This window comes from Etheostoma cragini, chromosome 11, assembly GCF_013103735.1.
Source record: "Etheostoma cragini isolate CJK2018 chromosome 11, CSU_Ecrag_1.0, whole genome shotgun sequence".
NCBI lineage: Eukaryota > Metazoa > Chordata > Actinopteri > Perciformes > Percidae > Etheostoma > Etheostoma cragini.
Window position 1 is genome coordinate 4,056,139 of NC_048417.1, and position 15,894 is coordinate 4,072,032.

Genomic DNA, 15,894 nt, shown 5'->3' on the forward strand with positions numbered 1-15,894 from the left:
TTGAACTTGTAATGGTCAAATTTTTTTATTATTTTATTTTTAGAGAGGCTGAGATGAAAATTAGGGGGACTCGAGCCCCCCCAAAAAGGGTCTAAAATTGCCTATGTACACCAAAACAAGTTCCCTCCCGATGCTAATTGTAGATGTGTGGAGGCAGGTCTGGCAACGTGAGACTAGGTTAACACTGTCACACAGACCCACACATTTATATCTGTGTCCGGCTGTGCCCATATTTTGCAGAACCGTGGCTAAATCGTGGCGTGCAGGATCGGCATGTTCAGTGACGACTGAGCGCAGGAGCCCGGTGGAAGGAGGGTAGTTGGCCTCTATGTTTACTTGGGTGATGCTCATTGGCGCTCAAACAAAGTCATAGTTGACGGGCAATTTTTCCCTGGTGTCAAACTTCTAATGTAACACTGACAATATCAGCCTAGAGAATTCACCATGTTTTTGTGGCTGCCGTTAACAATCCTTGATGCAAATTCCAAAAGGGCACTCAGGGTTTCAACAAATCAAAGGTTAAGACTTTTTAGGACCTTTATGAATGAAATTTAAGACATTTATTACAACATAAAAGTGCAATGAAAGGCAGAGTCTAAGTACCTAATTTTACATTGTGTAAGAGTTTCTCCCATCTAGCGGTGAAAATGCCAAGATTAACATGGCTTCCAGTACAACTTCATCCATGGGTGTTCCTTCCAGTCTTGAGGTTACTTTAGAAAACAATTGCAAATTACATTTAGTTATTTAGTCAGTTAACATGTTGGTTAGGAATTTTATGTAAAATGAATAATAGTTTTACGTTTTTGTTATTTTGGTACCATTTCATTGCTAACATCATTTATCTGGTTCCCAAACAAATGCAAACTAATTTTAGTAAAGTATCAGTGCTTTCAATATTCTGTATATTGTATTAATAGTGTAGGGCAATGTTTAAAATGTAGGCTACATAGTTTTCTCCGAGAGCAGAGTCAGAGATCAGTTGAATAAAATTGAATAAAACCTGGGCGCCCAGATAACTCACTTGGTAGAGTGGGCCACCATACTGTATATAGAGGTTTACTCCTCGATGCAGCGGGCCCGGGTTCAACTCTGACCTGTGGCCCGTTGCTGCATGACATTCCCTCCTCTCTCTCTCTCTCTCTCTCTCTCTCTCTCTCTCTCACTATCTCGCTTTTCAGGTCTTCAGCTGTCCTGTCAGATTAAGGCATAAAATGCCCCATAAATAATGTATCAAATTTGACTGGTGTTTTCTTTGAAAAATTGCAACTTGAAATTAGAAGTTAGAAGACATGTAATGATGTTACCAAAAACTTCCTCTTCTCGGTAGATAGTAAAGGTATCTTTCGTGCAGAGAAGATACTACACCAGTGCTCCAACCAGACATCTGACATTGACATAAAAAGCTGTGGGATTAGGACATTGTTGTCCCGACAGGATGTGGTTTCATAATTTAGAACTGTTTAGCTGAGTTCTGAGAAGGCCGGCCAATTCCACTGAGACGGGATGGGCGCAGGTAAACGTTGTCCCGAGCAGCTTCGGGGTCCTATTTTAACAATCTACGCGCATGGAGTGAAGTGACTGGTGCAGGTGCGTTAAGAGTGTGTCTAAATCAACTTTTGCTAGTTTGACAGCGGAAAAAGGGTCTGTGCATCGGCGCATGATTCAAAAGCTTTGTAGTTAGTGTCTTCATTAATCATAGGTGTGTTTTGGGCTTAACTTGCAATAAACCAATGACCAACTCCCATTCCCTTTAAAAGCCAGGCAAATTTTGGATCTTGGCGAATTATCATTCTGATGGCAGATTTGCACCATAATATATATTTTTTTAATCTTTTGCATGTGTGTGTGCTGCTGCACTTCCCTGTGTGTGTAACAAGCATAGCTTGCGTGCTGTGCATAAACCTAGGCAAATTTTACTAATGCACTATTAAAATAACAATGAAATGTTATGTATTTGTTAGTCAATGGCGCAATCAGTTCCCGCTTGCTCAAGATAGCAACACTCCCAGAATGCACCTGAACACACCTCACTGTAAAACCAGCACGCCCATGGGCGCACAGATGGGCGCAGGTGCATTTGGCGCGGGACGGGAAATTAGCAACTGCGTTGGTCTTAAACTAGCAAAGACACTTGCATCGTGCTTTGCGCCACGCTGCTCCTGTTGCAAAATAGGACCCTGGATGTCCAATGATAGGTTCAGATCTGAAAAAGCTTAACGTCTCAACGATCTTTCACCAAGTCCTTTTATAATAATCTTACCACGAGGTCTGGGAATCCCACAACGACCCGTGCAAAGGAGCCGGTGTCGGCCAGTACACGGTTGGGTGAAACGATATTCTGGTCCAGAGCGGCACTGAGGTTCTCGTTGGGCAGCTGCTCACATGACAGCATCTGGGGCACACACACCTCCGCTGGGACAGAGAGAGTGAAGAAAGTTTCATTTTAAGTTTTAATGCATTAATATACCACTTTAAAAGCAAACAAGTTTGCACCAAAGTGCGTCACAAAGACAAAAACATATACAAGCATAAAACACACATACTGTCTATACACAGATATAGTGGACATACACAACTATTTAAGTAGAAAGAAGTTAAGAAACAAATTTCAACTTGAATTGAAAAGGAGCAATTGAAAGGAGCAAGATGGAAGAGAGAAAATAAACAGTGAAATAAATGTTGACATTGAGAGAAATAAATAAGAGAAAGACTTCTGTTAACGTACCAGACATTCATTCTCAGGGTATTTTCATGCATACGGGAATTTTGAGCATTTGGGGCTAAAACCAAATGCTAAAACCCCCCAAAGAGGGTTTTTAGGGTTCCAAAAGGAAGATCACCAGCACAATAATTTAAAAGAATTGAGAATAACAATAGCAATTTTAAATCTTCTCTAAATGTCTTTGACAGCAGTTTACCAAACAACCGTTAAACAAGCAGAACATGTACTTGAATATGAGCGCTAACCTCAGTTCTATCTATTAAGGCTGTACCAGACTCTCTCAGTGATTTATTTAAATCTTAAAATTATATATTATTTTAAATCAGTTTTGTGAAACGGGGTTTAATTTACTCAATCATTACACAGTATGTCCAATGTTCAGAAATCATAGATAAATGCACGGATTACTTTCAAATAACGTATCACAGAATTGCCTTTACTGTACACATGTATACTGTCATGCGTAGTCACCCCCCCCTCCCATGGCCCAATATGGAGCCTGGAACAACCCTGACTCTGCAGAGAACTGTATCAGTGTACTTCATGTGTCTGTTATATCAATGAGCTCACTGAGGAGCTCATATATTTCTTCTTTTAAAATTACAATGAAGTTCACCGTCTTCAATTAGGTCCACTGAGCTATTACGGTGACTTCGGACCTTTGTGGACTATTTCAGTCTAGATTGTTGGACATTACTCATGACTTCACATTTTTGCTCTCACTCAGTTTGACATGTGAGCGTTATGAACAGTTACGAACTGGTTGAAACAGGCATGGTTGGCGCCATATATTTGGTTTGACTCAAGGCCAGTTGACAGAGGTCTTTCTTTAAGGCAGACCTATTTCTCTGTATGTCCATCTGCTTGCTTTCGTTAGCAAGGTTGACATTATGTCTTTAATAAGTGTTAACATTATATAAAAGCCCTGTCAGGTTTCAACAACGAGGGTTGCCCAATGACTCGGGTCAAGTCAAGAAAGTCAAGAGAACAACCCAGCTGGCCCATTCAGGCATCATAAATAAAGTTATCGTTCCCTTGCCCCCACTCACCTTGTCCACATCGGATAATCCTTTTTGAATGATTTGATTTAAATTTGCCATTGGCCAATCAAGTATAGTGTTCTGGTGACGTGTGACTGCTGGCTTGTTTTGTTAGAAGAAGAACAATGATGGCTGCAGAAGAGCTGAAGCAAGGGATTCTTTCAAACGTCTGCAGTAGAGGATGTCAAAACAGCTTCAGTGTTTTGCTCGGCGCAAGTTTGAGTCCAAGGCAGATAAAAGTGGATCATTTTTTAAAGGAAATTCTTCATTCAGATTTGACTATGACTATTGAATATCTATGACCAGTGTTACAGGGCTGGGCCCCCACAGTATTCATTATTTATTAATTTAATGATGCCTGATACAGTATATATTTAACTTTTTGTTTTCATGATGTTGTTTTGTCTTTTTAATTCTTGGAAATTGTATTGCAAGTCTATGGACGATAAAATGTTATATTATCCTAACTATTATTTGATAAGCACCAAAAAAGATATATTTGTATAGAGCCTAGTAAAAATAAAATTTGGGCAAGTAGAATTATTTTTATTTTCTATTTTTCATTTAAAAAAGTTGAAACCATTTTTGTTTAGAGCTGAGAGACATCCATTGTTACGTGTTTGTGTGTGTGTGTGTGTGTGTGTGTGTGTGTGTGTGTGTGTGTTTGTGTGTGTGTGTGTGTGTGTGTGTACCTGAGCTGGCTCCATGGCCTGTGCTAACGGAATCCTCACTGATGCTGTGGAGCTGACACACTCCACAGTCTTCAGCCGTCATATGCATTGGCTTGGTAAGCAGGAACTTCCTATTCGGGGACACACACAACATGTTACATCATGAGTGAATTTTAACTGCCCATATCATGCTTTCTCCCTTTTCTTTATTGTGTAATGTTGTTTTTTTTGCGCATGCATGAGGTTTACAAAGTGAAAAAGTTCACAACCAAAGGGACAGCTCTATTATAATCCAACTTTTACTTCCATGACAAACGTGCGTCACTTTGTAACACACGTTCTTGTGCTTGCCCTGCTATTACCTAGCTACTGTGCATGTGCAACTCCCAACAAAGATGGAACAGAAGTGAAATGCCTCACTCTGTAGCTAAAACAGAGAGCTCAACACACAGGGGGAAAAGAGGAGCTGCAAGCAATGTGCAGTACGACAAAACATGGTGTTTAAAAAAAATAAATAAAACCATGTAAACCTATTGTGGTGCAATCTCTAAATACAATTATGAACCTGAAAATGAGCATAATATGACCACTTTAAAGCTTTAGACCCTCGGAGAGATTTGATGCCCGTCCCTTACTCACTTGTTGGTGTTGCTCTCCAGCAGCAGCCAGCGGTCCTCTGCCACGAGATAGACAGACTTCAGGTTGATGGGAAGGGAGATTGAGTGAACCCGGCCCTCCAGCACATCCAGCACCTCCAGCTGGTTGCTACACACATAAACAAGCAAACACAGACATGCACATGGGACACCAAGGTAAGCTATCTGAAGTTTGTGTTAAGGGGCCCAGGCACTAGCAAATAATGCACATTATAAATGCCATCATATGGTTTGGATAAAAAAAGGAAACATGTAATACACATCTGAGTAGCTTACCCTTCCTCCTTGTAGAAGAGGAGCCAGTTTTTGTGGGCGAAGTCATGACACATTTTATGCCCTCCCTGCAAAACAACACATAATACACAACATGTTCACTTTGGAATGATTTGTAAAGTGTAAATGATAACTAGTCCAACAAATACAAAAACAAAAAAGATTGGATTTAGGTGATTTAGGTGTGCATATTTAGCTCTGGTTTTAGGGGTCTTTCCTAAAAAAAAACAGTAAAAATGCAAATCTACCTAATTTTTGACCCTTATTATTACTATATTGGTGTCTACAAAATTTAAAAAGCTAGAGCAGAGAAACAAAGTTTCTAAAGAAATTCCAATTATTAGATCTGAGAAAAATCTTTTAGTTAGTTTGATGCTTTTTTCAACTTTTTTGGCGCTTTTTTTGCTGCATTTCACACTGATTCAGCTTAGGTGCTGCCAAAAATGGCTTGGATGCTGCATCTAAGACCTATGATGGCAGGGAAAACCCTGTAGTCTATGTGTCCTCTGGGACTTTTCTCCTTTCTCTTGTCTCCTTTGTATTGTCTTTACTGCATGGACTGCTTTAATGCCTTTGCCACCATCTATGCTTGCTTGTTTGTGTGCCACGTCTTTGTAAGTTTTAATACTTTTTGCTTAGGCCTGCTGTCATCATAGATGTAATGTAACTCATTTTAATGTTATACATTGTATTTTAGGATGCCTTTTTTTAGCTGGACTGGGGGTTACAGCTGGACATTAGCTGTAGAGGCTAAAACTGCTCCCGGTCCTGTGTAAAGTTTATTAAGGGAGATTGTCTTTTAATGATGTTATAAATTAATAGAGTAAACTTAATACTATGGAGATTGATTCCAAACACTTAAACCTCTGACCTGTGGTTCCTTACTGCTCCACCAACTGGAGGCTCTGGTGGCAGAAGGCGGATCAGTATCCGGAGACAGCATGAGCCTCCGCACGGCACCCGTTACCATGTCCAAATGGAGCACTGTGTTACTCTGGCAGAGGGACAAATTGAAAGACAGACAGAAAGCAGAATGAAAATGTTAGAAGAAGACTGGATTCAAAACATCAAAATATGCTCAAACCTCCGGAAAGAGAAATCCCAACCCGCATAAATCTAAGACAAAAGGAAATAGTGCAAGTTAAGATATAGGGCTAACATATAAACAAATAAAATGTGAATGAAGAATCAAAATCCTCATGCCTGCGGACATTGCCTTTCTGTTAGAGATGAGCCAGACCAAAGAGCAAAGATAGAAATCACATCACATCCGTACAGAGAGAGTAGTATGCAGCTGTTAAAACATAACTAAATATGTGACACACTGGTATCGGATCAAGCGGTACGCAAATTCAGGTATCAGAATCGGTATCTGGAAGCAACAAGTCGGACCATTCCTACTTTCTGTTTGATCCGGCTGCTACAGCTCTGTCTTTTTAAAGGTAAAGGTACTTTATCGTCACATACAAATACACGTAGCAAAATTCGTGCCGCACCTAATTTGGACTCAAGCTAAAGTACTGGACGCTGTACATAGTGCATTATTTCTGCATAACCTTTTGCTCTACTACAGCCAACAGAGGGTGCTATTCTCCAGGTAAAGTCCCCTGGATCTGAGTTAGCTCCAGCTAATATGAACACTGTTACTTCAATTACTATTGTGTGTGTGTGTGTGTGTGTGTGTGTGTGTGTGTGTGTGTGAATACAGTGCGTATTGGATGAACTGTGTGCAAAAAGGGTTTCGTTTGTGACGCACTAGGCTACATCTTCAATTGAGTTTTATAAGCAGAAGCCACAGGGGAGCTGGCCTCGGCACCGGCTGCTCTGCTTCACGCTAATGGTTTCCTTATGGGCTCCCATTCCTGACACACACACACTACTGTACCGAGGACTGGATGAGCTATTCAGAGAAGGCGAACCCCATTTCCTGATTCTAAACATATACTGCCTCTGGAGGAACGTGTGTACATGTGTGTGCACACGTGTATGTCCCTGCATGTGGACGTATTTGTTTTTGTATATCCTTGGATAGGACATCTTTTTAGTTTGTTCATCTGTGCATGCTGGCACAAGTTTGTGTGTGCATTTTAGCTGCAAAGATTTATCGATTAGTCGCCAACTATTAAATTACTCGCCAACTATTTTGATAATCGATCCATCAGTTTAAATGTTTGTATTTTTTAAAGATAATTTTTGGGGCATTTCAGGCCTCCATTTATATAGGACAGCTTAGACATGAAAGGGGAGGGGGGGGCGGACATGCAGCAAAGGGCCGCAGGTCGGAGTCAAACCCGTCTGATTCCAGCTTCTTGAATGTGAATTGTGTGTGTGTGTGTGTGTGTGTGTGTGTGTGTGTGTGTGTGTGTGTGTGTGTGTGTGTGTGTGTGTGTGAGAGAATGTGATTTCCCTGGAAAGCCAGTGACCTGTGAATGAACTTTCTGTTGTCTGGACCTCTTCATTTTTAGGCAGACATAACATGATCCATCGCCACGGTATTTTTAGAAGTCCTCCTCTTGTCTAATATGCACCAGCTGTACAAGTCTTCGGGTTGGAGAAATAGCTAACTATGCATTGTTCTTCTATGGCGCTCTGTTGTCATAAGCCAGGGTCCTCTTGGGTAAAAGAGGACAACCACTAACCACCAACCATTTTAAATCCAAACAGACAGCGGCAAAGCTATTCTAAATCTGGAAGGATGTCCTCTAAAAAAAAGTTTAAATAGTCAGTGTCAGTGTCACATTACATGTTATACTTGTCAGTAAACAAGGACCTCAGACTGGACTTTGTGAACAGAGTTAGTGTGTGTACAGGTTGGGTTTCAGTAAATAATACTAAGACTAACTTACTGTGTGTGTGTGTGTGTGTGTGTGTGTGTGTGTGTGTGTGTGTGTGTGTGTGTGTGTGTGTCAGACTGGTTGTTAGAAGACTTCAGCTTGGGATGTCCAATAGGAGGGCTAAACGGCTAGCAAAGTATTGTGCACTGTCTGCTAACATGACAAGACGCTGTTGCTTACACCCACGAATAACAGAGGAATATGCTCTGAATGAAGACCTGCTGTATGCTAATGGAGCATGGTCTCGTATATGTATTTAACCATATCTATAATATTTTTAGTGTACAGGCGGCCGAAGTGAGTTTCCTCAGGAAGGTGGCTGGCGTCTTCCTTAGAGATAGTGTGAGAAGCTCAGTCATAGAGGAGCTCGGAGTAGAGCCGCTGCTGCGTCACGTCAAAAGGAGCAAGTTGAGGTGGTTCGGGCATCTGGTAAGGATGTCTCCTGGGCGCCTCCCTAGGGAGGTGTTCCAGGCACATCCAGCTGGGAGGAGGCCTCGGGGAAGACCCAGGACTAGGTGGAGGGATTATATCTCCAACCTGGCGTGGGAATGCCTCGGGATCCCCCAGTCGGAGCTGGTTGATGTGGCTCGGGAAAGGGAAGTTTGGGGTCCCTTGCTGGAGCTGCTGGCCCCGCGACCCAACACCGGATAAGCGGATAAAGATGGATGCATTGATGGATGTAATATTTATGTCCCTGTGAATTATTATTTTTAAGAGGACTTCAATTAATTGTTAAAGTGTATGTGTGTGTGTGTGATGCCAACCTGCTCCTCGTGCAGCACCACCTGTCCGTCCAGAGGACTCCCGAGGGGTGCCACGGTGACGAAGGGCTGCCAGACGCCACTGACGGTCCTAGGGAAGACGTCGTAAAGCTCCATGCACTGAATTGTCTCCCCGCGCTCCTTCATGGAGAACAGCGACACTGGGTTACACGTTGCAACGTACAACACATCTGCAAAATAAAAGTACAGGAAGTTTTTGTTGCTGTTTGTCAAGTTTGTCAGTTTTTTCTAAAAGTGTTGACGCTTGTTTTACCCTTTTTTGCCTTACTTCCTTTCATTTTTCTACTATTTAAAAAAAAATGTGTTTTCATTTTTGTTTCCCTAGTGTTTCCTTACTCCCTTCCAACTGGAGTTTTTTTCCCGAAGTTTTTTTTACTATTTTCGAGCTATTTTCGGCTTACTTCCTTCTTCCTACCGTCTTTTTTCATGTTTTTGTTCGAAGGTTTTGTCGCTTGTTTCAACCTATCTTTGCCTTACTTCCTTCCGACATTTTTCTTTCCGACTTTTTTTAACTTTTTGCTGCTTTTTAATTTTAACGCCCTAGTGTTTACTTAGTCCCTTCGTTCTTTCTACTGTTTTTTTCCCAAAGTTCTATTTTCAAACTATTTTTGCCCTACATTCATCTTTTTACTGTCTTTTGTCAAAAAAAATGCCTTTACTTAATAGCAATTAAATGTTTTTTTTACAGGTACAAAGCTGTTCTTTAGTAAATCTATCGCTGACATTGCTGTATTTTTCCTCCTTATATAGACCTTTTCTGTCCAACAAAAATCATTTGCATTGGTCAGGGGGTACTTGGCTTAAAACAACTGTTCAAAGGGGGAACATTAGTCCAGTTTGCTCATTTCTTGTTTATGGTCTGATGTCTTTTTTTCTGTTTTATGATCACTATCATTGGAGTTGTTCTGTTTTATCCAATGACAGTTCCACCACTGATTCCAGTCAAAACTTCTAGGGCTGCCCCCAATGAGTCAATAAGTTGACTAATCAGACTATTTGGTCTTAGTCGCCTTAGATTTCTTTATTCAATAATTCTTTTGTAAGTTTTTTTTCCTGCTGAATGATTCATTTCCGAGAAAATCATGAGCACATCTCTAGGTAACACAAGATTTAGATAAGACTGTTTTTTTAATTTCTCCATTCAAAGAGCATCCCTTGTCTTCATTTTTTCTTAGAAGAAGACTGCATATGAGTGAATTGTTCCTTTTGAATATTCCTCCCCATAGTATCTATAAATCTGACAATATTCATTTGGATCCTCTAATGTACTGTACATCTAAGTAAACACTGAGACCCATGAATTTTTTGCATGGCCGCGTTGATAGATGATTCATGTTAGCGAGCGAGCGAGCGTGCGTACCATCTTTGGTGGTGACATCACAGATGATGTTTACTTCATTCATGGGAATCTGCCAGTGGGCTTTCTCTTCGCTGAAACTCAAAGCCCTGCTTTCCTGTCTGTTGCAGGGATAACTCTGCACACGCAGAAACACAGGGCCCTGGAAAAAACACACACACACACACACACACACACACACACACACACACACACACACACACACACACACACACACACACACACACACACACACACACACACACACACACACACACACACACACACACACACACACGAGAATATGAACACTGGTCGAAATTCTGAGTAACTTAGTTACAGAGGCTGGATTCAGATCACGAGGCTGCTTGTTTATTTTTGCCAAATACTGAGGGCTGTCATGCCAAGTTGACAAAAAAAAAAAAAACTCCTAAAAAGGCTTTAAGATGATACTACAAGAAAACAAACTTGAGGGATTGCTGTGGTTAGTTTAAACACATGGATTACAGTGGATCTCAAAAAGTGTTGAGGTCAGAGATTGCTTAAAGCCCTCGTGCAGCATAACCCACTTCTCAGTGTTGGATGTACCCTTAGTAGTCACTTCATTTGGTACAGGACAATACAACTATTCTATTAAGGTTACTTTACAATGCCTAAACTGTTTTTGTTTTTTCTACACTGCCATACAGGTGTTAATAAGACAATACATGTGTAATTTTGATCCTTTTCCTAAGTCACCACATATGGAAGATGTGGAGGAACAAACTAGTATATCTGCTGCTAGTGTACTTTCACAAGTGTTTACCTTGATGTCTATGGGGCGTGTCTCAGAGGGACAGAGCAGTTTGCGCCGAGCGTTGCCACCTTGGTTTACTGTCCAGTACCCCGTCATCTTGACCTCTGGCAGGGGCAACCTACAGATTGAAGTTCACATTTTGACAACTGCCTGGTAAGAACGGGAAAACTGTGAATTCCTGAGATATAAATATAGCAAGTTGTGAGCAACGATGCAAGTTAATGGCATGTGTTTTTGAGTGCAACTTGGCAGACCTCTCACAGTTTTTGTTTTTCTAATTTTCCACTTGGTGAAATAATGGGGCTTTCTGTCACCATCTTGCATCTCCACTTCAAAACAATATCAACTCATCTTATGAGGGCATCAACATGGCCACCACAAAATAACTTCAGATGGAAGCGGTATTCTGTTCTAGTTGGGATTTCATAAAAACAAAGGCTTTAATTTGATCCCCCACGCCTCTAGAGAGAAGCCAATAAAAATTGTTTCTGTGTGTGCGTGTGTGTGTTTGTGTGTCTCGGCTTGTTGTGTCTGTCCAGATGTTTACTGGTCTTCCCATGAATCATAGCTGGATTGTGGCCACAACCTTATTGGCTGCAGGTGGGGTAAAAGATGCAACATGACCGCAAAAATCACCACAAAAATGTCCAAGTGGATAAATGGTGTTGGAGGATAGACACTCAGTTCTCTAACCATAAATATTTCTATTAATGGAAAGGCAATGAGATACATTAAGTAAGAACTTACTTGTTTTCCATGCCCAAAATTGGAAATCAAGAGACATTTTTTTGGCTTTAATAGACGTGAGATGCTGTAGGATATAAACTGTTCAAGATGGGCTTTAAAAACAAAAAGACTCACTGAGCTTGAATGACGCCAGTACAGACATAATGGAACAGATAATCTATACAATCAGCTTTGTCATTGCTCAAGGAAAATACTTGTTTCTGCTCTGCTCTCTTCTAAGATGTTACTTGAGGGATTTATGATTTATGAATGTGATACATCAAATAAAACCACAGGAGACAGAAGAAACAAATATTTTCCTTTATTTTAAAGACAAAGCTGCGCATAACGAGACAATGTACTGTAGTGGATGTTAGAATCGTATCTTTCCCTTTTCTTGTAGGAAAGGTGAGGTAATGTGAATGATCTAGTCAGCCATTAATGTAACACTTCAAGAAGTGGTGAGGAGACATTTCATTTCGTGTGAAAACAAGTCAGAAACAAGTCAGAGGGCTAAAGCCAAAAAAAAAATCACTTAAGACATTACCTTCAAAGCAATTTAAATATCTAATACCAAATTAGAGAAAGTCTGTTATAGGAATTTTGTATCTCATCGCGTTAACTGTAATTTAAATATGATTTGTGTTTGCAAATCCCTGCTATAGAAAGCAGGTTATGACGACGTACAGGTTAATATTTTAACGCAATTTACTAGAATAGATTTCCAGTAGTAGGTTCCACCCAACAAAGATAAATGTCATGACAGCACACGAGATTATCAGTCACCGTCAGGGGACCTCGGCCTGGCTCAATGCTAATGCTAAACACAAGCCTCGATGGTTGCACATTGTTGCGCATGACAAAAGGTTACGACCAAACGTTAGCCATTGGTTATGGCAGATCCAGAGTGGCCCTGGGTTCATCCAATAGTTTTAAACTTCAACAGACTATCCTGCTAGTTCACCACAAGTTGACACAGACTCAACCTTTGGAGAAACGAAACCGTCACATCACGCTGCGGTGGCCAATCATGTAACCAGAGATCAGACTTGTCGGTGTGTTTTGAGCTATGGTTTGAGGCGGTGGGAGAATCCTGTACAGGATACGGGAAACATCACTGCCTCTATCTCTGCCACAACAGTTCTAAAATATTGTGAGGGTAAAAAACAAAACAAAAGCACTGAACTGCCCGGGGGTTAGTTTAAGAGCTGAATGTTTCCTGCAACAACAAAGCACTTGCCATGTCTTGCTAGTCTTTTCTTTCTCTCTCTCTCCTGTGAAATGAAGCTGCCTTCAAAAAAAGTGCGGCCGAAAATCTATCAACAATCTCACGGAAACCAGTAATCGTGGAATACAAAGTCTACTTGTGCTCCATGGGTGGTTCAAGAATATAACAGGATGCACACAAATGTGCAGTTTGATTGACACTCCACCCCTGCCACACCACTCTGCGGCATATTACTGGATCGTTTTTTTTTTCTTCTTTTTTTGTGTGAATGCCCAGTAGTTAGATACTGGATGTACATGGATGTGCCTTCAGTGTTTGTAACTTCAATGTTTGTGTTTGTGTGTGTCATCCTTTGTTTGTGTGCGTCTTTGTGCTCCTGATGCCCTTACTCCTTAGCCAGTTTGACAGAGCTGGGCTTGGCTCCGATGGGAATCCCGTGCTTGTGCAGCGCTTCGATCAGAACCTCTCGCATGTCTTTGTTGTACGAGTCAAAGTCGAAGACATTTCGCACCACGTTGGCCAAACCCTCATCCGGGAATTTCTGTGAAGTAGGAGAGCGAGGGAGGGAGGGAAAGGGTAGAGAAGGGAAAGCAAGGGGAAGTGAATGGCAGGAAGTCGGAAAGGTTAATTGGGAAAAAAAGGTGACAAGAAAGAGAGAGTAGGGACCCGGCAAGAGAGAGAGAGACAGAGGGGGGGGGGATGAGGGTGAAAAGGATGGAGGGAGCAGGTAGATTTGGAAAAGAGAGACAGGGAGGATAGGGAGAGGAATGACAGGGAGATAAGAAAGAGCAGGGAGGGTGGCAGGTAGGATAAAGAATTTGTGAAAAAAAGCAGAGAAGATGGAGTGAAGAGGGTCAAAAAAGGAAAGAAAGTTAAAATGATTTACAAGTCTACAACAGGGGTTGATGCAGGGACACAGTCTGGAATATAACGTGTTATCTGGAAGACAGCCCGTCATCTCAAGACTCTGACCACAACGCTGACGGATGAGTGCAAAGAAAAGTCTTTCTTCTCTTGCTGAGGCAGTTTTGTGTTTGTGATATAATGAGCGAGACACAAGTTATATTGCCGCAATACATTTTTTGTGTTGCACAGTATCAATGGCGATATGTTTGGTTTATAGGCAATAAAAGCAGAGAAACGGAGAGAGAGAGACGGAGAGGTTGGAAACCAAAGTAGAGAGACGGAGGCTTCACTAAAACTAAACTAAGTTAATAAAATGTTGACGTAACCCAGGTACAACTCTGGCTACTGGGAACTTTTAAAAAGGCATTTGTAAATATTGTTGACTATTTCGTAGGGCAGTTCTCCCTTAAAGGCAGGGAATTTTGTGTTTGCACCAGATACCCCACTTTCAGCGCTGATACAAAACAATGACTTTGGATACCTTGAAATATTTGGTTTTCTACAAAACCACGCCATAGTCCATCAGAGAGTTTTGTCTGAACAACTCTCTGATAAAGGAAGAAGCAAACAGGATTATGAATCTAAGTTGGTACAAGCTTTCAAGTAGTTGAGAGTTAAAGATATATTGAACTTTGGTTCAAAACCCCGTCCTGGTGCCGACTAATTGCAAAATATAACTTATATATAAAATGAATTTAATAGCAACATAACAGAAAAATATGTATTATATTTATTTATTTACTTTCTTATTTTTCTGTGGCTGTAGTTCAATGTTTGATATAAAAATTTGACTATAATGGCACTTTCAAACGTTCACGTTACAATGTTTTTTTACACTGTTGGGCCTATAATCTGCTGTACGATCAATGACAGCTTCGACCCTACTGGAAATAACTAAAACATACTGTAGATTGGATGTAAAGAACATTGGGCTGTATTGATCTGGGTTCCCAGTTACTACAAAGTTTCAATTAAGACCAAATGTGAAGTGGTAATTAGGGTCAACGGTGGTTATTGCTTTGAAAGAAGCAATATGGAATCTGACTTAAATGAGCATGTCATCTGCAGCAAATGAGCATCTTTGGCCGGTGGGGAAATCAACTATAAGGGCTTGACCCTGGGCTAGCAAGTATTGATCTGCAGTAGAACAAGCTCCAATTTTAATTTCCCTCTTCTCTAAACCCAGTTCTTCTGGTTATTTTGTCTTTGTCTTTAGACTAAATACTGTGCACATTTCCTAAAGAGACCTGAAGAGACACTGATCATTAAATGCAAACAAAAGAAGCATGTTTGTATCTTACAGCATCTTTTTTGACTCCATGCATGTTTTAAATTATGGAGTAACTGTTAACATGTTATTTCCTCTCTACACTGTTCACTACGGCAGAAGGTTTTCCCAGTCTGTGCAGGTTGGCGCATGCGTGGGTGGGCGTTGGTTGTTGTGCGGTTCATGGATGACACGTGTGTCCAAGCTAGCTGGGCACTTAATAAAAGTTTGAACTGAATAAACGTCGTGTTTATTAGGAGTAACAGTAACAACCTTTGCCTTCTGATGGCGATTTAGAGTCCCTTTGTTTAACGGGCTTAAGAACTCTTTTATACATCAGTCTATCCCATTGCTGAACCCAAACCAGTGTGCTGCCAATTAAGATCTGGACCCGAGCACGGTCAGGAGGAGGAAATTATCTATGTCGGCATGTTCTCAACAGCATGGCTAGAGCTGCAAGGAGGATTTCATTAGTTGTCAACTTTTAAATTATCCGATTCAAGCTTCTTAAATGTGAATACTTTCTAGTTTCTTCTCTCCTCTGTGACAGTAAACTGAATATCTTTGAGTTGTGGACAAAACGAGACATTTGAGGACGTCATCTTGGGCTTAGGGAAACAGCGATCAAACATTTTTCACATATTTTATAGACAA

At 40.9% G+C, this 15,894-nt stretch overlaps 1 protein-coding gene and 1 long non-coding RNA gene across 2 annotated transcripts in view; one reads left to right on the plus strand and one right to left on the minus strand.

Moving 5' to 3' along the window:
- vwa8 (von Willebrand factor A domain containing 8) overlaps positions 1-15,894 on the minus strand; it is a 77,054-nt gene that overhangs the window by 28,812 nt on the left and 32,348 nt on the right. The window contains exons 26-34 of the mRNA XM_034885817.1: positions 13,457-13,608; positions 11,123-11,231; positions 10,342-10,480; positions 8,964-9,151; positions 6,237-6,359; positions 5,369-5,433; positions 5,076-5,201; positions 4,458-4,567; positions 2,264-2,415 (exon numbers count right to left, since the gene is read on the minus strand). Coding sequence (XP_034741708.1) covers positions 2,264-2,415; positions 4,458-4,567; positions 5,076-5,201; positions 5,369-5,433; positions 6,237-6,359; positions 8,964-9,151; positions 10,342-10,480; positions 11,123-11,231; positions 13,457-13,608 — 1,164 coding nt within the window. The remainder of the gene's footprint in view (positions 1-2,263; positions 2,416-4,457; positions 4,568-5,075; positions 5,202-5,368; positions 5,434-6,236; positions 6,360-8,963; positions 9,152-10,341; positions 10,481-11,122; positions 11,232-13,456; positions 13,609-15,894) is intronic.
- LOC117953152 lies at positions 5,869-15,269 on the plus strand. Its single transcript, XR_004658574.1, has 5 exons — positions 5,869-5,966; positions 6,005-6,011; positions 8,088-8,090; positions 8,176-8,186; positions 15,259-15,269. It is a non-coding gene; the product is annotated as an uncharacterized LOC117953152 (long non-coding RNA).